Genomic DNA, 27,937 nt, shown 5'->3' with positions numbered 1-27,937 from the left:
ATGACGCTAACTATACGTCAAAACGACCCTGCATAAGGCCCAATATGTTGTAAGTTATTACATTGAATGGCACTTATTCTGCAGCTGAAAGTATTCCTAGTATTTCGTTTGAAAGTACATCACTTTCACCAGGGGTAAAAGTGGATCTGAAAATTTGGAGGGGGGACGGTAGGTGACAGCATGATGCCACGCCGTTCCCCCTGCCTACCTTTGTTCATTGTAATGTTTTTAGGAACTGGGGGGATGCCGTACAATTTTTTTCGAGGAAGGCGACGACGTCCCTCCGCATTCCCCTGCACTTTTAACCCTGAGCTTCACTAAACAAATTAACTCATTACTCGTGCTACCATTAAATTTACTGAGCAATGGTAAAATTTGGCAGTGCCTTTACCATGAAATGATCACCTCTTGTAAGGCTTAGTGCGTGAAGAGGATAATGGTTTTGTGGGACACTCTTTATATCTACATTACACCTACATCTTTCTTCTTTCTACATTTACTCGCGTATATACATTTACCTTTTTTTTTAATACACTTTTTCCCTTCTTGATTGTACACTTTTCACTATTTTGCCCCGACCGGCTTGGTCGTATTTTCTTTTTCACTGTCTGTACTTCTTTCCTGTATTTGACCTTTCCCTGATTGTGTCCTCATTATTTTTACAGTTACTAGTTTAAAACAATTTTATTTCAAATACTTTCACTTAAGCGTATTATACATCGTCATACTTTTCCATCAAATATTGTATCAAACTTTTCTTTGATGGTAATTTGATAAAATAAGTTGGCTAAAACTTTCGCACCCATTATAAACGATCAAATATAAAGATGAATATACTTGCTCATTTGTTTATATTTCTTGATTCAATTGTTAGGTTACTTAAACGTATCTGTGTAGTTTTATGGTAGTACCTGCTGGTGTAACCATAATGAATAAGGTTGTAGAAATGAATGGAATGACTATTCACAGTTACTTCTGTCTCATTTCCCTCCTTTATTGCTATTCCCAAATAAATCTTATTTTCATTCTTCCTTTCTTGTTTAGTAAATACATATGAATCTATATTCTATTTATTGGTCCGATGCTTAACTTTTGTCTAATTCAGTAAATTTTCGAAAACTTTTGTAACTTTGGGACACTGATTAAGAATAAATAGTCCGTCATAAAAATGTTAGGCTATTGCTTATTTTTGGGGGGCAGGTTTTTAACTGACTTTTTGCGATATTATATTCAATTCGGTTAGGTTAGGTTAATTACATTTAATTCAGACAGTATTGCCTAGCGAGCGTTAGCGAGTGGAGGCGGGTTAGAGTCCCGCAGAGCACGTTTTCTGTCTTCGTTAGTGATGGCCCCCATAATTAAACAATTACCAAATGTTAGGTTTTACAGTTAAAATGAGAGAGTACATATTAAAGAGGGTTCTGTAGGATATTAAATTCTGGAGGAATTTTTCAGTGTAAGAAACTACTAATTTATATTTAGAAATGCAAAATATTATGCACTCTAACATATGTGATTTTATGCAACATCAAGCGTTTTTCACACTATCCTCATTTTCGCTCTCACCTTGAGTCCTTGATACCGCTGTTTCTTGCGAACCCAACCCTGTGCTAACTCGTGGGTCCCATGCTGTGCTTCTGCTCTGAATCGGTTAAATATCATTCTCGCTTTTAATGACCACCTATCGTTAAGTTGCTTTTTCCTGCAGTCTCTTTTTAAATGGTATTCGTCCTATGAATATTTATGCCTTAAAGAAAGTCCTCATAAAGTGAATCTGCACTCATGAATTCAACTCCTACCCTGAGAAACAATTTTTAAGACATTAAGAATGAATTTCATGAAGAAATAACTACATATAATAAGATAGCACAATATCATTCCAGACACATCGTATGCAGGCATATTGTCACTCTGTACGCAATAATCTGAGCATGCGCCAAAGTAATAACATGCCAGAACGTCTTACGAAATCATTTAAATCAAGAAAAGTAAAAGAATATTTTTTTTTATTTCACGGAATATTCTCAATCTACGCCAATTTTGGGAAGTAACCTGCGGTACTTAGCTCTAATCATCTTTAATTTTATAGTTATATAACACAAATTACTGCTAGTCTGCATAAAAAGAATATCAACTTTCCGTGTCCACATTATACTCGATCTTAGCGCCACCGCATAGCGATTTTCGTTTGTTTTCTTTGATACAATGTTGGATAGAAATAGAACAAGTTCTAATTTAGAACAGTTGTATCAAATGTTGTAACAAACCCAAAAGTTGCATACAACTTAGTATCATACATGCTCAAATTCCACTTTGATGAAATATTTGATACAATATATGATAGAATATTTGTTCGTCTATAACGGGCTTTAGGCAAAGCTAATTGTTCACATGGACGGCCAATTTTTACACAATGAGCCTTATGCAGAGTCGTTCTGACGTGTGATTAGCGTCATACTAAAGTGTTCTACTAACATACGTTTCCTGCAGTAGTCATGCTTTTAGTTTGACGCTAAAAATACGTCAAAACGACTCTGCATAATGCGGAATTTCTTTTAAAATAATACAACTTTGAAATTATTCTTAGTGAAGCTGTCGACTAGGCCTTTTGGCTGCGACTATTATATTTTATATTCCCTATTTTATGTAAATTTTTCTTTGACCAATGGTAGTATCTTTCCCCTTATGAGAATCGACCAATCACAGTAATGTCCGTATATTTCAAAATATATTCTATGGTTGGAACCTGTTTGTATGAATTTCAAGCAGTGAATAACTAAGAAAGTGTGGATTATGAAATTGTAAATGATAAATGCATGATAATTTGAGAATAACAATTCTGTATCTAGTTGATATTACATGAAAGTAGTGGTTGTATAACTTATTCAACCATTAGTTATTTCATAGATTATGAGGTAAGTATTTAAAATTGTAATAGAGGAAAATCATCATAGTGTTGTGAGAATTATTTAATGGTTTTGTATCATAAATTTCCATAATTATACTTCATATTTTTTGTAAGGAATGTTCGCATAGTTTAAGAATAACGGCGAACGTGTCTATATTATTTTATTAGAGTTATCTGTTCCTTTAGAGGTGTTGTATTCGCCTATTTGCAATGTTAACATCTAGTAGACTTCACCTGGAAATTGTCAATAGTGATGCGTGAAGGTAATATAGTGACTCTTCAGATGTTATGGGCACGATTCGGGAAGATTGGGTAGTATACATTCAGTTGTAATAAAGTAATTAACCTGGTTCTAACCCACGTCCACTTCCTATTGCTTACTTGGCATCACTATTTGAATTGAATATTAACCAACCTGGCTACTAACCCGCCTTTACCTGTGTGTGCAGTCCAGCATTCTAGAACCTTCCCCACGTTATGCATAAATAGGGTTCAACTTCTTTTAAACCCCGCCGTGTTTACTTGTAACGGATACTAAAAATACTTAGTCTAATCTTATCTAAGTAACTAGTATTGGGAGGGCCAAAAGTGGCAAAAAACAGGATGATTTACATGAGAAATTAGTTGATAGTGGTGTTCAAGTAGTAAAAGTATTGCACACAATTTTTTGAAGGCAGTTGGGGATCTGTACAAACAGTAAAGCTAGTGGAAATGATTGCCCATTTTATGTCGAGAACAGAATCCAGCAACCCCTGCGGGGCTATTAACCCATTCCTATTACTACTACTTATACTATGGATCCTAATTTAACGCATGAAACCTTAAAAGGACCGAATCGGAGTAGAATATTGCAAAAAAATAGGTGAAAAAGGTGCCCCCTTAAAGCTTAACAGAGCCGTATCAGGTCAAATCAACACAGTTTGAAAGCAAAATTTACCTTACCATCTCAGATTGTCATGAAATTTTGAACAGGGGTATCATTTATATTGAATAAGAAAAGTATCAAATTTCATCTTTATATCTCAACCGGTATTGTAGATAAGGCTATTAAGTTTCAAAAAATCACTCAAAATAGTTTGTTTAGTGTATTTTGAAATTGGAATTGCGGCTGCCCTAATGGGTTAACTGCTGTGTTGCCGGACCCGTTTTAGGAAATTTACGGAGTTAATTAGAGAATTTATTTAAGTTTGTGAGGAAGAATGAGTGAAAGTCAGGTAAGGGGAATAGTAAAAGTTAAGAAAGTGGTTGTATTTGCTGATTGGTTTTGATGTTGTAAGCGGGACTGTATGTGGAGGCGGATGGACTAGTTCGCGGAGATGTAGGCTTGTTTTATTATACGGATCCATAGACTGTAAGATGCACAGAAAAATTTGGGCAAGTCTTTAATTTGCCCGTTTCATGTCGAGAACAAAACCCAACGAAGCCCTGCGGGGCTTCTAACCCGTTCCTACTACTACTACTACTACTACTATTTATATTGTGGATCCGTATAGTATAACTACACACCTAATAACGTAATCTAACGTAACCCAATGTAATCCAATCAAATATAACCGAATGCAGTACATTTTGGTACTTTTTTTCAATTTTCAAATTGGCCCGGCGATACAGCAGTAATGCCGTCCTAATTGAGCTAGAGAGCTGGTTGAGGTGTCATTTTACAGCATTTTTCATGCCCCTTCCTGTGATGTAGATCATAAATGCTAATACAGAATTATTTTTTCAAAATCAAATTTTTTAAAAAATTGCATATTTTAATATTTTGGAATTAATTCCATGAATAGATAGTATTGTTGTTAAGCTCCTGGCAAAATATGAATTTGGGATGATAATGGGTTCATTGTAAAAAAGAATCAAAACTAACACTAGGACTTAACTATACTCTTTCTTCGAGTAAGTGTTCGTTTTTATTTTCACAGAAGTGTAAAAGAGTATTCTTGTGTTATTACCCTACGTACAGAGTATTCTTGGAAAAATCAAGTGTTCGTTTTGAATTATTTTAACGATGAACCCATTAGCATCCCAAATTCATATTTTGCCAGATGCTTTACAACAATACTATCTATTCACGGTATTGATTTCAAAATTTTAAAATATGTACTTTTCGAAAAATTTTGAAATAAAATTTTGATTTTGAGAAAACATTAAACTTTATAAATATTTTCAGCACCATGTCGATGGCAACGAAGGAGAACATCCGTCTTGGTACACGCACTTCTGTTACGAGCAGAAAACGGTAAGAATCAATTTCTACCATCGTATATTATGAATGATATATGTTCCTTTAAATTGAATGCGTTTATAGAAATCCTTATCTGTATTCATAGAGGAGGAAGAATCGTCAGTATTTCTTCATATTTGAGATTTTGTGCGTGCGTATACTTTTTATATTCATATTTACATGCAGATTTTCATTTAAATATTGAAAAAGACAAATGAAGGGTAAGGGAAAAAAAGAAGGAATGTCACAAAACTGCATTTTTGAGAAAACGGCGTTTAAATATTGAAAACCGCGTAAAAGGAATAGGGTTAGTTACAGCTTTTGCCCCTATTTACATGGACATTTTTACATCTACGCATGTATGGCATATTCAGTAAAATAGAACCAAGAGTCATTAACAGATAGGACAAAGCACCCGAAAAAGCTCATACATGGGCATTCCTTCTTTTTTCCCCTTACCCTTCAAATGCAGCGCCCTGAAATAGGAAGAAATCCATACGTATATTACTACAGTATATGGATAAAGGCAACCTTAACAGGACATGGGATGACATAATACATGAGTACAGTGTGTTTCAAAAAGGATCATCCGATTTCAAACAAATGTAACTAATCAGCTGTATATCCGTCCTGAACCAAAAATAAACCGTCCGAAAGAGAAATTCTCAAGTTTCACATGGCTGCCAGTAGTTACAATAGTGTGTTTCCTTTACCTGTCACTTCACTGTTAGGATGGTGACTGCACAGCAGAAATAATTTTGCGTTCTACGCTTCGCCAATAACCTGGTGGGAATTTCGTCGACAATACCCTGGTGTTAAAGCTCCTACCGCTCAGAGCATTGGGCAATGATATAAACAATTCCAAAACACATATTGTTTGTGTAAAGGAAAATCTAGTGTCTGTCTCCGCGTGTGAGAAGAAAATGTGTGCATCCGGCAGAGTCTTCAAAAGTTTACCGTATGGACATATACCATGCATCCCAAAGGAGCCATATTCAGCACTTATGATTTGCTATGTTAAATAATAATAATAATGATTACCTTTGTAATATAAAATTAATCTGAAATATCTGTTTTATGCTGTGAATACTATTTATATTTTAAATCGGATGATTCTTTTTGAAACATCTTTCCGACCGAGTTTCCCTACCGGGAATCGAACCTGGGACCGCTCACACCATAGGCGAGAACGTTAGCGAATACCGGTATGCTACATGGGACCACCTACTCATAAAATGTACGTATCTTAAATTTTATCCAAGACATGATTCATTGTAATAATAAAAATAGTTAATTTCATTATTTAGTTTGTTAAGAAATATTCGAAGTTAATGAGCTATCATGAATACGTACGCACTAACCTGGAAGCCACAAGTTAACTTTTGTTTTTTGTTTTATTATGTTATTTCGGGTCTCTCTAGAGCTTTCTTGAATAACAGTTCCTTTAGTATGAAATGAAACAGTTTTGCCTTAGGTTCTTTTTAACTTATCTTAAAATAATAGATAAGCTTCGTAATTTTACGCCACTCTGAGACGTAGTAATCAGCTCGTGTTGTAATTTCATTTACTGTTACTTTGAAAAATTACTAAAGAGGTGGGGGCACGGTGGCTCAGTGGTAGAGCGTTCACCTCCGGTGCTTGGGGTCCCTGGTTCGATCCCAGCTCGCGCCGTGTGAACTTTGTAGTGGACAAACACCGTGATCTTGGGTTTTCTCGGGGTTCTCCCGTTTCCTCCCACTTTCTTCATTCCACCACTTCACTCATTTCTCATTATCACCGTCTCCTTTAGCCTAACCGGCATAAGCGTGGGACGTTAAACTTAAAGATTTCATTTCATTTTTTTACTAAAGAGGTGTTTTTTTGTTTTTGTTTTTATTTCAATCGCAAGGAAATTCTTTCTTATTAAATTTTGATCGTAATTTAAGCAGATTTTATTGGCGTTTCTCAGGTTTGTAATATGGTTCCCGCTTTTATTTATACATTCTTGATCCAGTAACTTAAAAAGAATGGAAAAGTGATTTGACTAGACCGAGACTCGAACTCGGGATCTCCGACATACCGTGCCGATGCCACCAGTTCGCTTCTCAGAACAGCCACACAAACACACTCACTCCTGTAGTGTAAAATAAGTTTAAATCGGTTGTTTCCCCCTTTCATTAATGTATTGTTGATCCAGGTTTAATTCAGGCCCCTTTGTCATAAAGTACGATTCATACGTTGCGTTATCTATTTGTGATGACGACTTGCGGGTACTCTGTACTCCAAATAAAAGTACCCCATAAATCTTAATCGTACTACGCAAAATTACGTTCCTTTCTGGATGTATAAAACGTGAACAGTGAATGCTAGTAATACAATCATTGATGCGGTTTAGTAACATGAACCTATTTTATCTCAATATAGAGGCATTAACTGAACTAAAATGATTAGATAATTAAAAGAAAGTTGGTGCCTTCCATTTCAACTCAGGCAGGAAAACATAAAATTGTATCATCATCATCTCACATATTGTTGAAACTTTTTTTTTTTTTTTAATAGAAACTAGACGTGTTTTTAAGCGCCTTTTTTTTTGTGTGTGTGTGTGTGTGTGTGATCGAAAAGATTTTCCCGCCTAATAATGGTCCATCAAAGATGGGAAGTACAATTTATGCATTGTAGAAAACATGAAAAATGGTCAACTTCGGAGCCCCATCATTCAGCAGTGGAACCACGTAGAGTTATAATTCTTGTTGTGGTATGTACATAGGGATATAAATAAACTATATTTTATTATAGTTTGGTTTGCGCATGCGTATCTTTTTGTACATAAATTAATAAATGAACGTCAGTTTATCTGAAAAGTCAAAGTTCGCGATTTTTTTGAGCACTTCCGACACGAACTTTAAAATTCTGTTTTCACGGTTGGTAAGACCTAGTTACTCGCTTTCTGAAAAAACCGGGTATCGCTTCTGTGTGCAACTGTTTTGCCGGAAAGAAAAAAAATCGAGAAATTGTCAAATTTTGAAAAATCGTCATTTTCTCGAAAACACCATTTTTTTAAAATTCTGAAATTTTGTCAGATAGTTCAATTTTACATAAATAATAAACACACCAAATATCATTCTCGACCCATCCTTCATGAATTAACTACAGCCTTTTGAAGTTAGCGAAGTTTCGTTAATTTTGATGTCACTGGGAACAATAAAAGTGCAAGAATTTGATGATGTTTGTAATTCATGTTCACTAAATAGAGACAAACATTTTTCTTGACTGCTTCTTAGCATTTTGATCAAAAAGGCTCTCTGAAATAATGAAATGAGCCCTCCCCACTCCTCTGTTTTCGTAAACCGAAGTAATCTGAGGTGGAAATTACCATTACGAAACATGCAAATTTTAAGTTTACTTATTTAAAATGGTCTTCGAAAAGCTGTTTTTTTCACACACTGAATCAATAATTTGTTTGCTTAGTGTCTTTCCAGCATGTAACCACGCAGAGCTCCGATAGGTTTTGGAGCACTCACAACTCGTGGGCACATTCTTGACAGTCACAAAACACTTATTCTCACTTTTCTTATGCTCTTCTGGAAACCTGTACTCTGTTGAAGGTCCATTTGGAAGCATAAACAACACTTCAACTTCACGTAATTCATGATTTATTGGTAATATTTCCGCTACCCACCACTGGTTATCATATATGCGTGTAAAAGTTCCTTTTTGCATTCTCCTTAAATGTACACTTTGAATTGCAGAAGCTCAATTTTAGGGGAAGCATGAAGTTAATTCATGGTGATCCATTACTGGCACAAAAATTTCACTGTTTTTCGAAAGCCAAAGGTTGCTTCGTTGAATACCAGTTACCGGTCGCACCTTTTCCCATTCTTGCTTTTTGCGATTTCAGTTTTTGGAAAAAGAAAAAAACGAGAGTAATACCTGGGGTTTGTATTTGCACTACACTCAGGAATTCTTTTACTGTTATAATACTGTGTGTTTTTACCTAAGGTTATGCCGCGTTGACACATTCTTTACAATCCCCCCAATACCTCGTAGGGATCCTTGCCGTTGCCGATTTCACTGAAAATCCAATGCTTGATCGGCCCTGTCCGCATCTCGGACATCTGAAAGGCGACTTTCAATTTGGATGCAGCACCATCAGAAATCACGGACATCGTTAGGGAATTTGTAGACACATGCCATTTTTCTTCGATTATTATTAGTATCTTGTCTATGACTATGAGTACATGAGCCGAATCGTGTATTTTGGCATCGTTTATTACAGTAAAACTATCCGTTGTTTCATAATAATATACCACTGCCGTAAAGATGGAGATAAACTAGTTTTTCTAGTGATAACTCTGGATTTCACTTTGCAGAATAACCAGTTTTCAGCAAAATCCACATGCAGTAAAATAGAAATTATATCTTGAAGTTTTACACGATGCTTTTCCTCTTAGTAATTAATTTTCTTTGGATTTTCTTGATGTAATCATGAATTCAATTCTTACAGTTAAACCAGCAACGTAAAACACGAAAACAGAAAGTGGAACAGTTTTTTTTTTCTCCCAATGAGATCATTCTTTTCCCATATGGCATACGTCAGGGCTCAAAATTTCCGGTCGCCAGCTCGCCAATGGCGACTAGAAATTTAGAGCTGACGACCCATGTTTAGTAGGAATGGTTTCTGCCTGAACTCACAGGGATGCGCAGTTTCTGTTTTGCACGAAAATAGTTACCGAGTGAAAGTCTTGACAACGGACATGGAAAGTGATGTCTTCACAACGTTGTAATTCGCCCGTCCTTTCCCACCCTCAATTGAATGTGCAGTTTTACCTGCTGTGAGTACTGCTGCTTATGAGAGAGGCTTCAGCAGTCTCAAGAGAGTTAAGACTGCCTACAGGAATTCACTGAAGAATGACACACTGGATGATTTGCTGACAATTTCCGTCAATGGCGCTTCACTTAAAGACTTTGATCCGAAAACTGCAATCGACAACTGGTACTTCAGTGTAGAGAGAGAGAGAGAGAGAGCGTTACACAAACGTGAAGTCTTAAGGTATAAATAAGATATTTTTAACATATATGAATCGTTCAATTCAAAATTAATTACCCTGAATCTAATTGTCTGGTTTTGAAATTTTATGCCGTGATGTAATCTATTTCTTTGTCAAATCAAAGGCCGTATTGATGGTTGTGGAGAGACCTCTGATAATTATAATTTGTACGTGAACGATATGCTGGCGACCATCATTTATGGATTGGCGAGTGCGTCTGACTTTGGAAATGTTGCGCCCTGGCCTACGTAACACTTTCATCAGGATCAGTAATTAAAGACTCCGCACTTACTCCTTCCATTCCAGGATATTCACCACATTCTTGAAGAAGACAGCTGTCATTTTCCACGGATCATACTACTAATGAAAATATTCCATTCATGACGGCTTCAATACAGGCTGTATCTTTGATTTGTTGCAACGCAGTAGCAGTTAACTTAAAATTCGCACTGTATATACATATATACACCTCCCTCCCTCCTTCACAGGTTGAGGACTGACCCACTTTGGTCGAATAGTATAAAATTTCAAGTGACCCATTTTTATGCTGGAATTGTTCTGTTTAAACAGTCCGTAAATTTCTTTGATGGAACGCATAAAAAAAAGTTTCGATTTTTTTAACTTCTCCATTTTCGATCACTGTAATGACAACACACTTATTGGGACTTTGTCTGGAGCATTCCAAATTATCACTAAGGTAATAATTCAGGGCTGTTTGAAGATCATCAGAATTTATTGGATGGTTGTTGTACGGATCTGCCGTACACACCTTTCTCACGTACGATTGTTCGGGCTTTGTCGATCATGTGTCTTGTGATTGACGGAAAGAGTTCCAATATTTTTGATTTTGTTGTTGAGTTGCATATAAGCGTGACAAGACGAACTTGGTCATTTATGACAACTTCGATTGAAGAGCATAGTTTAAATCACGCACGTATGAAACACGTTTCACATCCTTTTTTTTTTTCTTCTAACTTGCACTGGAATATTTACGTTGTATATACTGGAAATTTTTGCGATGGTCTGCTTGGATGTGGTGGTGGTCCACGTACGACTAATCACCATGCAGTGATGTATCGAGTCTATCCATTGCCTGCAATAAAAATGCAATGGAGGCTCTCTGCTTAAAAAAAAAAAAAAAAAAAAAAAAAAAAAAAAAAAAAAAAATGGGCACATTACAGAACTTAATAAAAGGAAAAAACTAAGAGGTACTTAGAGAAACGTGTCTTATTTTTATTTAATGAATGAGAACCACAAACATCATCAAATTGTTGCACTTTTATTGTTCGCAGAGTTGCCAATTGCGACATCAAAATCAACAAAACTTCGCTAACTTGAAAAGTGTGTAGTTAATTCATGAAGGATTGGTCGAGAATGATATTTGGTGTGTTTATTATTCATGTAAAATTGAACTATCTGACAAAATTTCAGAATTTAAAAAATGGTGTTTTCGAGAAAATTGCGATTTTTCAAAATTTAACAATTTTAAGGTTTTTTTTTACGAAGTGGTGCACACACAAGCGATACAAAAGTTTTTTCGGAAAGCGGGTAACTAGGTCTTACCAACCGTGAAAACAGAATTTTAAAATTCGAACCGGAAATGCTCCAAAAAAGTCGCGAACTTTGACTTTTCAGATAAACTGACGTTCATTTATGTACAAAAAGATAACGCACGCGCAAACCAAACTATAACAAAATTTATATTCCTATGTACATATCACAACAAGAATTATAACTCTACGTGGCTCCATTGCTGAATGATGGGGCTCCGAAGTTGACCATTTTTTGTTTTCTACAATGCATAAATTGTACTACCCTTCGTTAATGGCCCATTACTTGGTGGGAATTTTTTCTTCGACATAACAAAAAAAAAAAAAAAAACGGGAAATACGGGTCGCTTAAAAAAACATAGTTTCTATGAAAAAAAGTTTCAACAATATCTGAGATGGTGATGGTACCTGCTCTGCCTGAATTGAAATGGAAGGCACCAGTTCTTTTTCCTCTTTTTAGAAAAATAAAATGTTTAAAATTCATAATACTAATTTAACTGGTGTCAAATATCAAGCCAAATTGAAAAATTGTCTCACATCTGTACATTTAGTGAAGTAACGAGTGTGATCGAGATGTTAATAGTCTCTTCAAATCAGTTATAATTTATAAATTTAATACTAACTGTGCTGCACGATAAGAATAATCTCTACAACATTAAAGTTTTGACTAAATGTATTTTGTATTGATATAAACGGAATGGTTTCTATCAAAACGTTTTTTTTTTTTTTTTTTTTTTTTTTTCAGAGTGCTATCCGATCCTGATGCTGCAGAAAACACAACGAAAAAAATTCGTACGTCTTCATATGCACGGGCCTCGGCTAAGAAGAGTTCGGCCAAGCCTGAGACGATTTTGAAAGATGCTAATAGCCAGATGAACAGACGAATGGGTCCGTCCAGAAACCTGACAAAAACTGAAACTAGGCGAGGAACATCCACTTATACGCCTTTTAATTCCAAGAAAGATGTAAAATTTGGTTCTACATCAAAGAGCACAATAAAAAGTGGGTTGGCAGCAAGTACACGCACCACAACTCCAGTTACGAAACGCGAGGAACCCAAAAAGGAAGTAAATGGGAACTTGTCAGAACAGACTGAAAAAACGAGGTACGTTTACATTATACATGAATGGGTTAAAGGCAAAATAGAACATATTTCATGTTAGTACTTGTAAATAGACTCTTTACTGTAAACTGTTCACTGATTTTAAACTTTAGTTTATATGTCGAACACACATGACCAGTGAAAGTGATATTGATAATTCTGTTTTACAGGTTTATAAGCGTAAATAATTAACGGAATAAAAGTGTTGTTCTGAAAACTGTATTTTTGAAAAAGGTGGCTAGATGCCTGAGGAAACCTCTTAAAGGAAAAGCAATTTTTCTTTTTTTTTTATCATGGGTATACGTTTCCTATTTTAAGTAGTAATTTCTGAGATATAAAATATAGATTCGTTCAGAATATCTGCCCAAAATAACCTGACCACACTTCACTTGTTTTTATCCTGTGTTTGTGGATGAGGATGCATTAAAATATTCTGCTTAAAATAAACATGAGTTATTAGACGTAATTAGGAGAACCTATTTCCGACTACGGTGCGTTAAATAAAGAAGATAAACAGCCTGTTTTTATAATTAATTTAGACCTGTCAACCTCATGGATGGATGAAATGTGATATATTTGCAGCATTGTGTCTGGCTTCTAAATAAATGTATAGTATAAAAAGAAGTAAAAGAGTTTCTATATGAAAACGCCTTAGCTGCACCGGAATACCTGGGTGACCGTTTGTACTCATTAGGTAGTATTGACATTGAGGCGTCCACCCAGCGTCGTAAGGACGATTGGGGAGCTACTAGAAAAAAGGGGCGAACTCCGGTCTGGAAGCCCAGCATTAAAGGGTGCCCCAACCCGGCTAGTAGGCTCAGGCTTTTTAGGGTTCTTGCGCCAGGAATTTAGCTTGTTCTTATATATAATGTTGTTTTCTTGTATCAATGACAGTAAAATGTGATTTTTCAATGATTACTACCACACTGAAAGGAAAATGGTAATTTGTGGTTAAATTTTCGAAAGAAGAAAGTAACAATTTAATGAGCGCTAAGGAAATGTATCTTCATAAAATAAACGTGATTTCTGTGGCAATCTATACTTAAAAAAACTACATGTTTGGAACCACAGAAGCAATGTTTGGAAATGTATAGTTCCGTTGAAAACTAAATTTCTTACTTGTCCAAGGAGAAACTTACGTAATTAAAGCTCATGGTTTCTGAAAGGTTTTGTTTGAAGAAAACAATGATTTAGTTAGTATGCATGTCCGAAAATATACATTTTTTTCTTTCTTTCTTTCTTTTTTTTTTTTTCTTTCTTTCTTCAGGGAGCAGCTTCATGAATGGAGAAGAATAAGAGAGCAGCGCATTGCAGCTCGCTTATTAAGGAATAAACCTGCTTCTAGTGGCTCAGTCACAGTTTCCGCTTGCATTCTTGGAGTCAAGAAATCAAGTAAAGATTTACATAAAATTGAAGTTAAAGCACCAAAACTTGAAGAGAAAGCTGGTATAGGCTGTCCACCCAGAAAATCCGTTGCTTCCAGTGTTAAACCTGAAGCTACCAGTAGCAAGAAGCCAGTTTTCAAAGTGCCTTCCAAACCTGCACCAGGTAATAAATTCCTTCTTTGCAGTACTAATATTTGTCCACTACTGTACAATATTCCATATGAATACGTGTTTAATTAAATACCTTCCTTTTATATTTGTATATACTTCACTAATAATATTCCTTGATCTACGAAGAACCAGTTTGGCCGGATCGAATCCCACTTCCATTATTTTCATCTTTTTAGTCTGATTTACAAATTCTAGTAGGCAGCATGACCATATTAGCACATTCTCCTGAAAAATCTTTGAAAGGCTTTCCCTCCCATTGTGTGGCCAATATAAGCGGCAGGCATGTTAGGACGCCTTTCTTCTTTACACACATCACGTTCACTATCAGCATATGAAGACGCTCAGAGGAAGTTATGTGACAACACATGCAAACGCCAGAAAGTACATCAAACTGGTCAAAGACAATCTAGTGTAGTCATAAAATGATGTGCCTACTGAAACCCGGCTGAGCGAATGCGGTTGAAGTACAGTTAACGAAGAGTAACCTCATTTTTCCATTTCTCTTTACCTGTATATTCACATTGTATCACTCTATTGGCTGATTCACGTACACATACAAGGTGTTTCAAAACAACACCGATAACGTTTGGGAGGAGATTCCTGACACCAAGATAAGACAAAAATATAGATCAACCTGGGTGCACAAATGTTTCTTTTCGGAGTTGTAGGCTGCCGAAAACATGAAAAAAATGAACTTTAAAGGTGTATAGCTCCAAATATTTGGGACCTACCGTAGTCGGGTCAAGATTTAGGAACTAGTATGTGCCCTATCCAAATATCAAGTTTCAGAATTCTGCAGTACTTCCACAACAATTTTTATAGAGGTAGTTGGTGAGTACTTCAACTTATTTACTCGTAGACAAATTCCCTTCATAAAAATTGCCGCATGAGTACCTTAGGATTCTGAAACATGGATTTTTTAGATAGCACACGTATTAGTTCCTAAGTGGTCTTGACTCGACTATGATAGATCCCAAATTTGTGGAGCTATGGACCTGTAAAGTTCATTTTCTCATGTTTTCGGTAGCCTATAACGCCGAAAGCAAGCATTTGTGCACCCAGGTTCGTCTATATACTTTTTGTCTTATCTTGGTATCAGGAATCACCTCCCAAACGTTGTCGTTGTTATTTTGAAACACCTTGTATATAATAAAATTGTCTTTACTTTTCTATCATGAAACCACTTTGCTAATCACCACGTGCCATTTGCATTACAGCTGTGAAATGGACAATCACGTTTGCTTTCGAGCAAATGCAACAATGATATAATAAGTCTACGGAAATGTAATTGTTTTACTTTTTCTTCCAGTTAAAAGGTTAACAACTCTTTTATCCTCAAGAACCAGTACTTGTGACTGTTCAGGATATTCATCAGCTGTTCCTTAGTCGATGTAAAGGTTACACAACGAGAATTATATCTATCAACTGAATACTCTTCGGTTTTTTCTGTATAGATGTAGTTAGTGACTTTTCTGTAATTTGACAATTAAGTATTTTATAGATGTTCGCGATGACTCATGCGGGTAGCTGTTAGGAGTTCTAGGAAAATCGGAACATTGTTTTAATCCTTCGGTGTTTTGGGTCTCGCGTTCTATTCCCGGTGGGAGAGCCTTTAAATTATTTATCATTGTGGTTCAGATTCCATGTTAAAATGCAGGTTCACGTCTTGTAGCTTCCGTCCTGAAAGGGACACGAAGAGTTTTGTCTTAAATAAGTAAAGATGTACTTTATTTTGTAATACACCCTCAGAAAGTGGATTTTCCATTTTCAATCACATATTAGTATTTAAAAAATTAGTGGCGCGGCATAGTTTGTGATGAAGCTAGTGTTTAGATGCCCAGTCTTTTCCAAAGTAGATGACATTGTCAATGAGAAATGCATGTACTCAATTTAAAGAAGCCATACATCGCAGGGAAGTAATGTCAATAAAGGATCGAAGGGAAAAATATAGCTAAAATTGAAAAACTGGAAAATGTTAAATGAATTATTTGAAGAACCAGAAAATAAAGAAGAAAAGATGAAGTCGTATGATTAGTTTATTGCTTGTATGAAGGAGGAATGATATAATGCATTTTTATGATTTCGTGTAGATAGAAAAGGACTTGTTGAAAACTCTTGTCTCTTAACACTGAAATGAATTGAAATGCTCTCCCCCCCCCCTAAAAAAAAAAAACGTGACCCCATTATTTCACAGAGAGAGGAACTGCGCACCTAACGAGTGATAAAACCAGTGGAATATGCAATTTGGGTTTTCACTGGTATTTATAGATTAGTACTTTCCTTGAAGTTTTTATTTCCTTTAATTTTGTAATTGAAAGTATAGAAGTTTTCCTTCTGTGAAAAAGGTTTTGATTATGGTGATAGACATCCTGTTTTACTGTCTATTTAATCCTGTATTTTTCTTTTTTGTAGTATCTGCTTCTGCAAGCGCTAAGAAGCCATTCACAATCCGACACACAAACACGAGCAAATTGAGAATACAGAAAAATAATCCGTTGTTGAATTGGAAGAGGCCTGAGTCGAAGCCAAAGATTGAAATCCAAAGTCCATTGCCAGCAGCAGAGATATCCGAGATCATTGCGACGTCTGGAAACTCAGATGTTCCTGACAGACGCACAAGCTCACCAAAGGAGAACTTGCTATTGCATGAAAGATCCATTACGCCTGGTAAGCAGGAGTTATTTTCTTTGTAAAAGTATTGATTATAATTTAAATAGTGTTTGAGCAATTTGTGACGGGTTTTACTATGTGCGATTAAGGCCAAGCTTTCTACTTAGTATTTTTTATAATATAGCATCAAATAGTAAAAACATAATCGTAAATAATTAGAAGCACCATGTTGCATTGCAGAGTCACGTTATCATATGAGTATTGTCAAGCTGTAAATAGATGGAATTGAATGAGAAAGTCTTTAATTTTAATACCCTTTGCTAAAAGAGGCTGGTGATTAGTGGAATCGGAATGTGAGACGAAACGAGAAAACCCACGGATACGATGTTCCCCACAAACTCTCATGGTCTGGAATCGAACCTGGGGGACCTTCGCACCAGAGCGAAGGCGATTTTAGTATACTGGTAATTTTAATTTATTTAATACATACAGTACATAGTTAAGTACTTATGTATATGTGAACCATGTATCTAGTGGATCTGTATGTGCTTCGTCGTGCTGTACACCCAATGTATGCATCTCCATGTCTTCCTTGTCATGTTGCGAAGCATCTGAGTTGTTAGTGGAGGGCGCATAGCGAGTCACTTTTTTAACTAAAAATTACTTTTTTTAAAGTTGGTAACTAAAAGTTACTTTTTTTTTTTTCAAATTTGTCACTAAAAGTTAACTTTTTTGGGAGGTAAAGTGACTTTTTCGTGAGATTTATGTTTTGCATTTGCAGTTTGCTAAGAAGAATATTATAAAAATAAATGGAAAAAGGTAGAAATTTGTTAGTCATTACTCTTATGAAAGCTTCAGTACTTTGCTGCTACATGTGAAACAGTCAGCTTTATTCTCACTTCAGCTTTTATTCTTTCTAAAGCACAGTGGATAGTTGGTGAATGCTTAAGCTCTCAAGGTGGGGTTGAGAACCCTTCTGTGTCTATTCTTTCTTCTATCATAATAGTCTTTTAGTTTTCTCTCGTAATAGTTAACACTCCGTTCAACGTTGTGTGTGTGTGTGTTTGTGTGGTTCATCATGTTCGTCTTGTGTTATGCTTCTAGTATGTTCTTCGTAAGAGTAGGTGATAAATTTGAATATTGCATGGCTTTGAGAACTCTCAATGCTAAGTTAAATATATAATGTCTGGGATGAAGAAATTCGGAAATAGCCCAGAACTGGTTCCACTTACTCAGAAGCTTCTTACATCTGCTAAGTCTGCTTACTTTAACTACAAAGCATACTTAGAAAACCTAAGAAAGGAGAATTAAAGAACAAAAGATGAAACAAAACAACAAACAAAGAGAGATTGACAAAATAAAAAAGGGGCATTATGAGATTTTGGTCACTTTTTCGTGTGTTTTTGGTCACTTTTCAACTATTTACAAGAGACCAGACCACTATGAGCCCTGTTAGTGCAAAAGTTTCATTTGTCCTGAACTGACGATGAGAGACGTATCACTTGATTATTTCCCACGATGAATTGTTTGGTCAAGTCTGGGCTTCGTAGGAGCTATTTCAATGTGGGATGAAGATGTTGAACTACAGTACAAACATATCTATTCCTAGTTTTTAAAAAAGCTCATCCAAAAGTAGAGCGATATATGGGTGTCCAGCGACTTGAATATATATCTGAATAACAAATTTAATTTCATATTTACTATCATTAGTATGTTCCAGGGTGGACTCAAATGTACAGTATAGTATGAAAAGTATCATGGAGAGGTTGATTAGGGAAAATCCCGTTTTGAAAGGTAACGGAGCAATTCTGCTTTTATTCTTTTCGTAACATTGGGTTTGGGTTTTAAAATCGTTAACTATTCCAACAGAAAAATCACCATCGACATTTAAGACGAAAATTCTTTTTTGCGCGTGTCTGTTTATTTGTTCCCAGATAATAGGGCGTATTTTTTAGAGGGGTGCTATCCCCTCTCCAGATTTTTTTTGTTAATTTTATAACTTTAGGCGAAATTTTCGTATTTCATGCCGCAAGCTAGTTCTGAGTTTTTAAAAATAGGCCCCTGCCAAATATCAGTAACTTTTGTGAAAAAAAAACGTGTCATTTTGATAAACGTTGCTGTACTTTTTCCTTAATGCTTAACCTTTTAAATTATATCACCTATTTTTATGTGATAGGGTAGAATCTTCATTATTCGATTAAAAAAAGTATCAATAAGGCTTTTTAATTAGTTTTCTTCAAGACTGGAGGCATTTTAGAACACGTTACATATGCTTTCACGCCTTTCTGCGTTGAGGCATAGTGTGTGATGACGTCATAAATTTAAAAAAGATATTGTTTGTTATGCGTATTAATTATTATTATTATTATTTGGCGGGTTACATTTTGCATTCAGAAGACTGAAATTTTACACACTCGTTCAGTGCAGCCCTTAATAATTTTCAGATGTTTTCATATCTCTGCTTGGAAACAGCGGGGTCCAGAGGGGCAAAAATGTTTTAAAAAAAGGGTATTTTTAACAAAAATAGCTTTATCGTGATTTTCCCGCCTCAGATGGCGACATATGAATGGTACCGTTTGAAGGGCTGTTTTATTCTGAAGAAAATTATGTACGTACTATGCTCCAAGGAAATTATGTACGTACTATGCTCCTAGGATAAATAGGGATGTCTCAGGAAACCGTTACCTGAGATCCTGTTTTATACGGGAGTCTGGGGTATTTGGGGAATATTATTTTTCACGGGCTTCCTTTTGCACCTACAAGATTGAAATTTTGCACGTTTATATCATGATTTTTTTCACCCTGGTATGTTCACATTCTCTTTATTTTGTTACACGTTGCCTTTTGAAAGAAAGAGAAAAGTAGCTTAGCTTAAAATGACCGTAAGACCGAAATGCCAGTCTTGAGCTTTCACTTCATTTCCATCAATTTCTAGTCCCTAGTTTCATCCAAATTCATCTGAAGTTGTACATAACATCGTACCTTTACGTTTTCGTGGAGTTCTTCCGTTCCCTCCAAGTATATTTATTGCGTCATTCATTTCTCTTATCAATGAGAGCTCCTTCGTGGCTAAGCGGTTAGCGTGGGAAACTCGGGTTCGATTCCCGGCGGAAGCTCATGTGGTTCGGATTCCACATTAATCAGTAGGTCCTGTCTTATATAGCCTCGTTGCTGAAAGGGACGTTAAACTCAAAATCAACTTATTCTCTTATCATTGACTTGCATTTGTCATTTATCTTCTTTAGCCTACAACGCATTTTAGGGCATTAAATTAGTTTTTTTTTCATTAACTTAATTAGTTTTAACTAGCAATATCAGTAGAATTTTGAAGCTTCTTTCTTTCCAGTAAGATTAAAAAAAAAAAAAACTGTTTTGATAATTCATTGTCATTGTTTCTGATTTATTTAATGACCTTTTAAGATGTAGCACGTGAGACCATTTACACTAGAATAATTTAAAAATATCAATAACAATGAGAGTTGAGTGGAAGCATATTGGCCAAAGACTATATGAGAAGGAATACCTTACTCAAGATGGCCATCGGATTTGAACCCATGAACTTCGAATTGAGCACGAGTACTTAACTGCAGGCTCCAATAATAGTTTCAAAACTACATATTTGTTCCCGTCTTTATGGATAGTGTTCTTCCCGCTAATCTAGTGGTTACGGCGCAAACTTTTGGTCCACGGGGTCCCGAGTTCGATTCCCGGTCTTGAAACAAATGCGGTGGTTCGAATTCCATTTTAAACAGTAAGTTCACGTCTCGTATAGCCTCGGTACTAAAAAAAAGACGCTAGACTCCAATTCAACCACTCAGTCTGTCTGGCAGCGGGAAAACTAAAGAATAATGTTTTGTCTTTCTGCTGAAGAAGTGGGATCATCAATAGAAGTAAATGTTGAAATAATTGATGGAATGAGGATGTGGATGGAAACGAGAGAACCGACGAACACCATGTTGTCCACCATAAACTCACATGGCCCGGGATCAAACCAAGGATCTTTCATATCAGAGGTAAACGCTCTACTACTGAGTCGTTATGTCCTCTGGACAGCCGAAAGTGGTAATGAATATACATTTTAATAATTTGTTTGCTAATTATATTATTTGTTTCGTTCTTTTAGGAGATATTTCGCCAATAACATTCAAGAGAAACAATGAAGAGGTGCCATTAACACCTACACAAATCGATTTATCTGGGATATCTGCATTAACAACACCTGTTGCAGAGAGGGGACTTAATACTAGTTCTTCAACACCAGTGAGAGACCGAGACATACTTACAAATCTGTCCTTCAGAACCCCGAGGCTCAGATGTCCGTCGATTCCTTCGCCTATAAGGGAGGAAAGTGAGACAGAAACTGAGAAGCCGCAGCCAGTGGTGGAAAGTGCGCCTCGACGTACGACTCCTCAAATTTCTTCCGCTCCAAGTAATCGAAGACGAATAACTTCCATCACTCCTAGAAGAGATTCTTCACCATTGGTTACCACGTTGAGGCAAGCAGGTTTAAAATGTTTCCTTATTTGGAATACAGGTATTTTAGTCAGTTACGAGGGTGGTACAACTTTTAATCGGAATTTCATCTGTATATATATATATAATGTGTGTACATGCTTTTTATAAACTGTGTTCACTATTAGGGCGATACCAATCAAGACAAATCCACGTGATCGATTGGTATTTGGCCACAGCAATTAAAATGCAACTTAGAAGAGGCACATCCACAGAAAATAGATCCAAGTTTAGAATCCATAATAAACTACTAAATATGCTTTCCACTTATTCCTAAATATGAAGATCCAAACATGCAAATCGTAATCTTCCATCATCATTAACGAGAGTTTCCAACAGTCGTGTTTTACGTAATTCTGAAGTCTTGTCACCAATCACTGGTCATTTTTCAGTTGTTGGATGAGCAGGTGGAGGGATACAATTGCATTTGTTTACATTGGGATCAATCTAACAGTGAATACAATTTAGATACCTTCCAGTGATGTAAAAGCGTGTAGAATTCTTTGAGACGGTCTATGAGCTCTTTCTTTAAATTGCCGAAAAGCTTGACCTAATTAAGCGTCATTATAGATTAATTAGGTATTTTTTTCCGTCAATTGAAATATGCGTCTCATTTACTTATTTCTTGGCCACGTCATTGGAGTTGAAATTTTCAAAATGGTAGTAGTCACTTGGTGAGGCATTTGGAATTAGGGCGGATGATCAAGAACCTCCCCTCGAGTTCGTCAATCGCAATTCCTATTTAAATAGATTTTAAACCTATCTCAGGCTTTCCAGTGCTCCTATATTTCATATTTTTCCTATATATTTGTGTCTCTTCCTATAAACTTTTATATTTCCTACATTTTAACGAAACCTCCTATATTTTGGTAGCATAGCTACTTTCACTTATGAAAATAACGTAAGGAAATGAAGTATTGGTGGTTGGAGGACCTTCTGTCTCCACAGTAGGGTGGCTGAATGGAGACTTCAGTGTTTCGTCCTTTCCTGCTTATTGTCTAAAGATAATTATACCAAACAATATACAATTAGCGCAAAAAATATTCATACACCTACAAAATGGAACAAAAGTAAACTAGTTTCGTCATATCCATTAAAAAGTTCTATGGAGTAGTGATTTTAAAGACTTATAAATAATGTATTTAGATGTATTAATACTTTTTGCACTAACTGTAGGCAAATAGTTGTTGAATATGTTACATAAATCTTACCGTAAAAGCTCCAGCTGCAGAATGTTTACATTTCAGATAGTTATTCCATTAAGGGATTTTTATTTTTTATTTTTATTTCTACCTATTGGAAAATTTAAATGTTCCTTCCAATAGGTAGAAATATTGTAATATAAGTTTTTTGTTCCTTGTTCTTTCAAAGTGTTCCAAATGGACAAATGTTTCTTCAAAATGTTCCAGGAAATAATTGAAGTGTTCCTTTTTCACAGCTTCACGAAAGCTCCTATATTTTTTCGTCGTGATTTCCTATATTTTTTCAATTAGCAATGGAAAGCCTGTTATCTCTGTATTCCGTGTCAGTTTTCCTTGAGAATGATGCCAGCTCGTGCTGCAAAGTCTTCAAAACCAATTTTTGTTGTAGGAGCCGCGATGGCTCAGTGGTAGAGCGTTCTTCTGGTGTATGGTGTCCTTAGTTCGATCCCAGCGCCAAGTGAGCTTTCTCGTGGACAAACACGGGGCCGCGGTGGCTCAGTGGTAGAGCGTTCACCTCTGGTGCTTGGGGTCTCGGGTTCAAACCCTGCTCCCGCCAAGTGAACTTTGTGGTGGACAAACACCGTGTGCGTGGGTTTTGTCGGGGTTCTCCCGTTTCCTCCCACTTTCTTCATTCCACCATTTCATTCATCTCTCATCATCACCGTCTCCATTAGCCTAACCGGCATAACCGTGGGACGTAAAACTCAAAGATTTCATTTCATTTCATTTCGTGGACAAACACCGTGTGCGTGGGTTTACTCGAGGTTCACCTGTTTCCTCACACTTTCTTCATTCCGCCATTTTCATTCATTTTTCATCACTGTCTCCTTTAGCCTAACCGGCTTAAACGTGGGACGAAGAATGTAAAGATTTCATTTCCAATTCTTGTTGTAGAGCTCCATTCTTTATGTAAACATATTTCGGTGCTGAAGAAGGTTGCAGCGCGAACCGACTCATTCACAAGGGATACAGAAGTTCGTTTAATACTTATACGTATCCTATGGCTACCATTAGTAAATGGCACTTACTGTTTTCTAACAACGTAAGAACCTGCTTTGTCATGAGAAAATGATTTCATTTTTCATGATGTCAGGTCATTTTCTCCGTAGAGCATCGTTAACTTTTGTGCGTAGAAGATTGCTGTAGTAATCTGCGTTGATTGTGACTCGAAGAATTTAGTTCAATTATTATTATTATTACATTACTGAAAGAATGCTACGTTATGAATGTCTTAAAGAGGAGACTTCTTTTTTGCATCTTTTTGATTTTGAAATATAATGGTGAACCCCTCTCTTAAGAATTCACTGTCCTTGACAGCAAATCATATCGTTTCAAATGCTGTAATGTCGTTGCTTTTGCTTCTTATCTAGTGTCATGTGTTACTCCTTCTAGGTTACCGGTTCGGAAACAAGACGGTGTGCCCTCATAAGAAATGTCTAATTTTATGTAGGTAACGAATTTAATAAATATCGTAGACAGTTACGCTAATCTAAATACCAATGAAAGAAAACTTGGGTATTCAGACGTGAATGAATCTTACATCCAATGTATTTTCGTACATCTAATGTTACCTGTAGATTCCGGAGAACATTGGTTTCCAGATACATCATTTTTTTTTCTTTAAACTTTCTGGCAATAAATCCCTTTTCACAAAATATATAATGCAGAAGAATAAATAATTGAAATTTATATCTTTAGATTATTTTGTGGTTTAAAATTACACAAAATTATTTTTTCAAAATTATTTAGTAGTCTTGTTTTAAGACAATACACTATATATCACCCTTACTTTCTTCTTTTTAAACTTAATTACAAAAATTTTTCAAAGATTATTTAAATCTCCCAGAAAATCAATTTATAGTATTCTACGTGCAGATAAAGAATACCATCGTATATCACGAGATACCTAATAAACAAAATGGAATATGAATTTCACTGTACATAAACACAAGATAATTAACAAACACGTACAGATTGATATAATGTCGGCAAATAACAAATAAAATTAAATCAGCCAACATTGAAAAGCTGAAATAAAAATGAACATTAAGAAATTAATTCCTGACATATTACTCTGTAAACGGATCGGTAGAGACGGTCCGTTACAGTCAACATTTTGGGGATTCATCTGGGGGGCAAGGGCCACGGTGGCTCAGTGGTAGAGTACTTACTTGTGGTGCATGGGGTCCCTGGTTCGATTCCTGGCCAAGTAAGTTTGTGTCCGTGGGTTTTCTATAGGTAATATAGTTTCCTCCCACATTCTCATTCCACCACTTTTTCCATCATTGTCTTAATCATCGTCTCCCTTTTAGCCTAAAGGGCATAATCGTGGTACGTTAAACTTCAAGATTTCATTTCATTTCATTGGAGATTCATCTGGCTGTAACTTCTTGAATGGTTATATCTCAAAGCTCCTAATATTGACATCTCTTGTGAAATTAGTTCTCTTGTTGTGCACAGATTGCACAAAATAAAGTCTTTAACTGGATATATAATCATAATATTATCATAATATTGTAAGATAGATTCATCGTCATTCAATCTCCTGAAAATTTGTGTTGGTTTTACACACTACCTTCAACGGAAAACGCTGCCTGACTGCACGGTACACTTTTGGTTCTTATTTTCACTCTGTATCAAATGTCTGCACCTGTTTGTCCTATTTCACTGAAGGAACAAGGATGTTTCTACCAACCTTGGTTAATAAATGTTCAAATTCTAAAAAAAATCTTCCTGAAATAGAATTCCGATTAGAAGTTAAAGCACCCTCACAGTAGAAGTGTGTGTATATACAGTGTGTTTGAAAAAGAACACCTAGTTTTAATGTGTTCTAGAATCTGTACAAAGTAACATACACTCTTCTTGTTTGCGGTGTTTGATTCATCAACTCTGCAAGTTTGGCTTCCCTGCAGTTGGCAGGTCTGCTTGACCTTGAGACGGCACCAGAGCTGTTTTTTCCCCTCTGTTTCCTCAGTTCAGTCCAGGCAGGCGTGCAGTGCAGAGCAACCTTGGCCACCACGAAGCCCAGACTTAACATTGGACTTTTTCTTTTGGGGCCACATAAAACATGTTGTGTACAGTGAAAAGATCAGAGACATCAATCATTTACGGGAAAGAATCGTCGCGGCGGTTGGGACAGTTACACCTGAAATGTTGGTGAATACGTGGCGAGAAGTGGAATATCGTCTTGACATGTGCAGGGCCACAAATAGATCCCACGTTAAAGTCTTCCAACATTAAACAAAACTTGAAGGAATTCTCTTTCATGATATGTACTCATTGATGTAAGTTTTCATTCGTTTCCCAATTAAATTTATACTTAGAGCTAGAGAGTTCTTTTTCAAACACTCTGTACATTTATATATAGATCGCTTGAAAAATCTTGCTTGCTAGTACTCGCCAGCCAGAAAATATACCCAGACCATTTTGCAGTCACAGTGTTTATACAAATAAACAAAAATCAATTTGCGACAAAGTAAACATATCAATACATTTTTTGTTTTGTTTATTGATGTGTCGCTTAAAAATCAGAAAAGTGACATCGGGTATTTATTCTTGAATTCGCGTTTTTGATTGATCGGACTTTACTCGCTAAATGTAAAAAAGGAAAGTACTCACCACTGACGAACAGGCGAGTGGATATTTCAAGCACTGTGTTATATATAGCACTGTGTTAATTTTAAAACAAATTCTGTACAAGCATTCTTTAAACTAAATTGTTAAACCCATTGAATATTTGTACAAACTTCTGAAACAAGTAAGTTCTTCTTTATTGATTGCCACCGACAGTAATAAAAAGGCTCGACTCCGAATAACTACTACCTGTAAATCGATATTTGCAGTCCTAGTAAAAGTATTATTATTACGCATGGAACACATGATACTTCAGCGCTTATCTCGAATTTTCTTTAATATACCCATCAAGCTTTTGATCTGCTTCATAGATCTTCTAAAAAGAAATGAGTTGCGTTAAAAAAGTAGTTGAAAGACCTGCAGAAGTCCCCGAAAATGTTTGCAAGTTTTAGTCAGCTTGTTGGTAGAAGTTCTTTCTTTACCTTCGAATTGTTTAAAACCTTAGGTTAGCGATTGCACAATCTGTTACAAGGTGGAATCCTATTCAGATATGAGTGTTACATGTTCTTTCCACCATTCATTTCTTATCGTCTTCTCTAGCTTGAGAGACCGAACTGCATCACATACAATTCATATTAAAATATTAATGTTAAAATGTTTAACGCAAAATTTATGGACTGAAGTATAAATTTTTGTTCACAAAATTGATCACATTTGTAACTTATTTTTGAATCATCTTTGGAGGATGTGAATTACGTATCTATACCTTCCAATTGTAATTGAAATTTCTAACCTACAATAGAAAAAAAAAAATGTATACTGTCTAGAGTGAAACTTAATTGAAGAAACAAAGGCAACTTTATATATAATATAAATAAAGAATTTGTTTCTGTATCTGTCTGTTTGAGTGCAGCCTGGGGACCAGACGAGTGGATCAAGAGTTACCAAATTTTGGTCATGGGTACCTTGGTCTAGGCCCCAGATCAATACGAAGATCTAAAAAAAATTGAATTAGGGGGATCTCAGTGGGAGCGTTTACCGAACATGTAAAGGTACTAGAAAATGACCGCTATTAGTGTCAAATTCATAGATTTCGCGGTCGCTCAGATCAATAAGGACACTTCCATTAGCAATGACTTTCAAATTCGGCTACCATTGTATGCGGGCCGGGGTCATCGGTCGGGGGGGGGGGGGAGGATACCTGATTTGTAAAAATAATCTAAAATGACCGATATTAGTTTGAAATACAGTTCTCGCGGTTGCGGAGTTGAATGGTGATACTTCCACAAGCGTTGACTTCCAAATACAGTCCCCATTGGTTGGGGGCCAGAGGATTTTTTTTTTTTTTTTTAAGTCGAATCAGGGAGCGTTTACCGGGATATGTAAAAGTAGTAGAAAATGACAGATATTTTTTCCTTTCGTTGTTCAGTTTGTTTAGATAGATATTTTATCAGACCCAAGTGAAGAATGGGTATTTCAGCTAGTATATATATATATATATAAAATATATAGCGTTATATTTTCTATACATCCAGATTTTTTGCAATTTTGAATTGTAAAATTAACACTTCGTCTTAATCTTTTTGAAGACTTTCAAAGAGGGTTAAAAGCTTGGTGGTTTGTATATTAAGACACTTCCGAAGTAAATGGTGAATAATCGTTTTATTATTATTGTG

General features: G+C 35.9%; 1 protein-coding gene across 1 annotated transcript in view; it reads left to right on the top strand.

The window, feature by feature from the left end:
• Nucleotides 1–2,686: 2,686 nt before the first annotated feature.
• The window catches only part of LOC145662243 (uncharacterized), a 45,212-nt gene continuing 19,961 nt past the window's right edge, over nt 2,687–27,937 (top strand). Inside the window, exons 1-6 of the mRNA XM_081727611.1 lie at nt 2,687–2,915; nt 5,076–5,144; nt 12,452–12,811; nt 14,076–14,356; nt 16,777–17,031; nt 21,098–21,470. Coding sequence (XP_081583737.1) covers nt 2,911–2,915; nt 5,076–5,144; nt 12,452–12,811; nt 14,076–14,356; nt 16,777–17,031; nt 21,098–21,470 — 1,343 coding nt within the window. The 5' untranslated portion in view covers nt 2,687–2,910. The remainder of the gene's footprint in view (nt 2,916–5,075; nt 5,145–12,451; nt 12,812–14,075; nt 14,357–16,776; nt 17,032–21,097; nt 21,471–27,937) is intronic.

The sequence above is a fragment of the Thermobia domestica genome, chromosome 10 (assembly GCF_964235325.1).
Source record: "Thermobia domestica chromosome 10, izTheDome1.hap1.1, whole genome shotgun sequence".
Lineage (NCBI taxonomy): Eukaryota > Metazoa > Arthropoda > Insecta > Zygentoma > Lepismatidae > Thermobia > Thermobia domestica.
The sequence above is the reverse complement of the archived record's forward strand: the minus strand, read 5'-3'. Positions and strand labels throughout refer to the sequence as shown.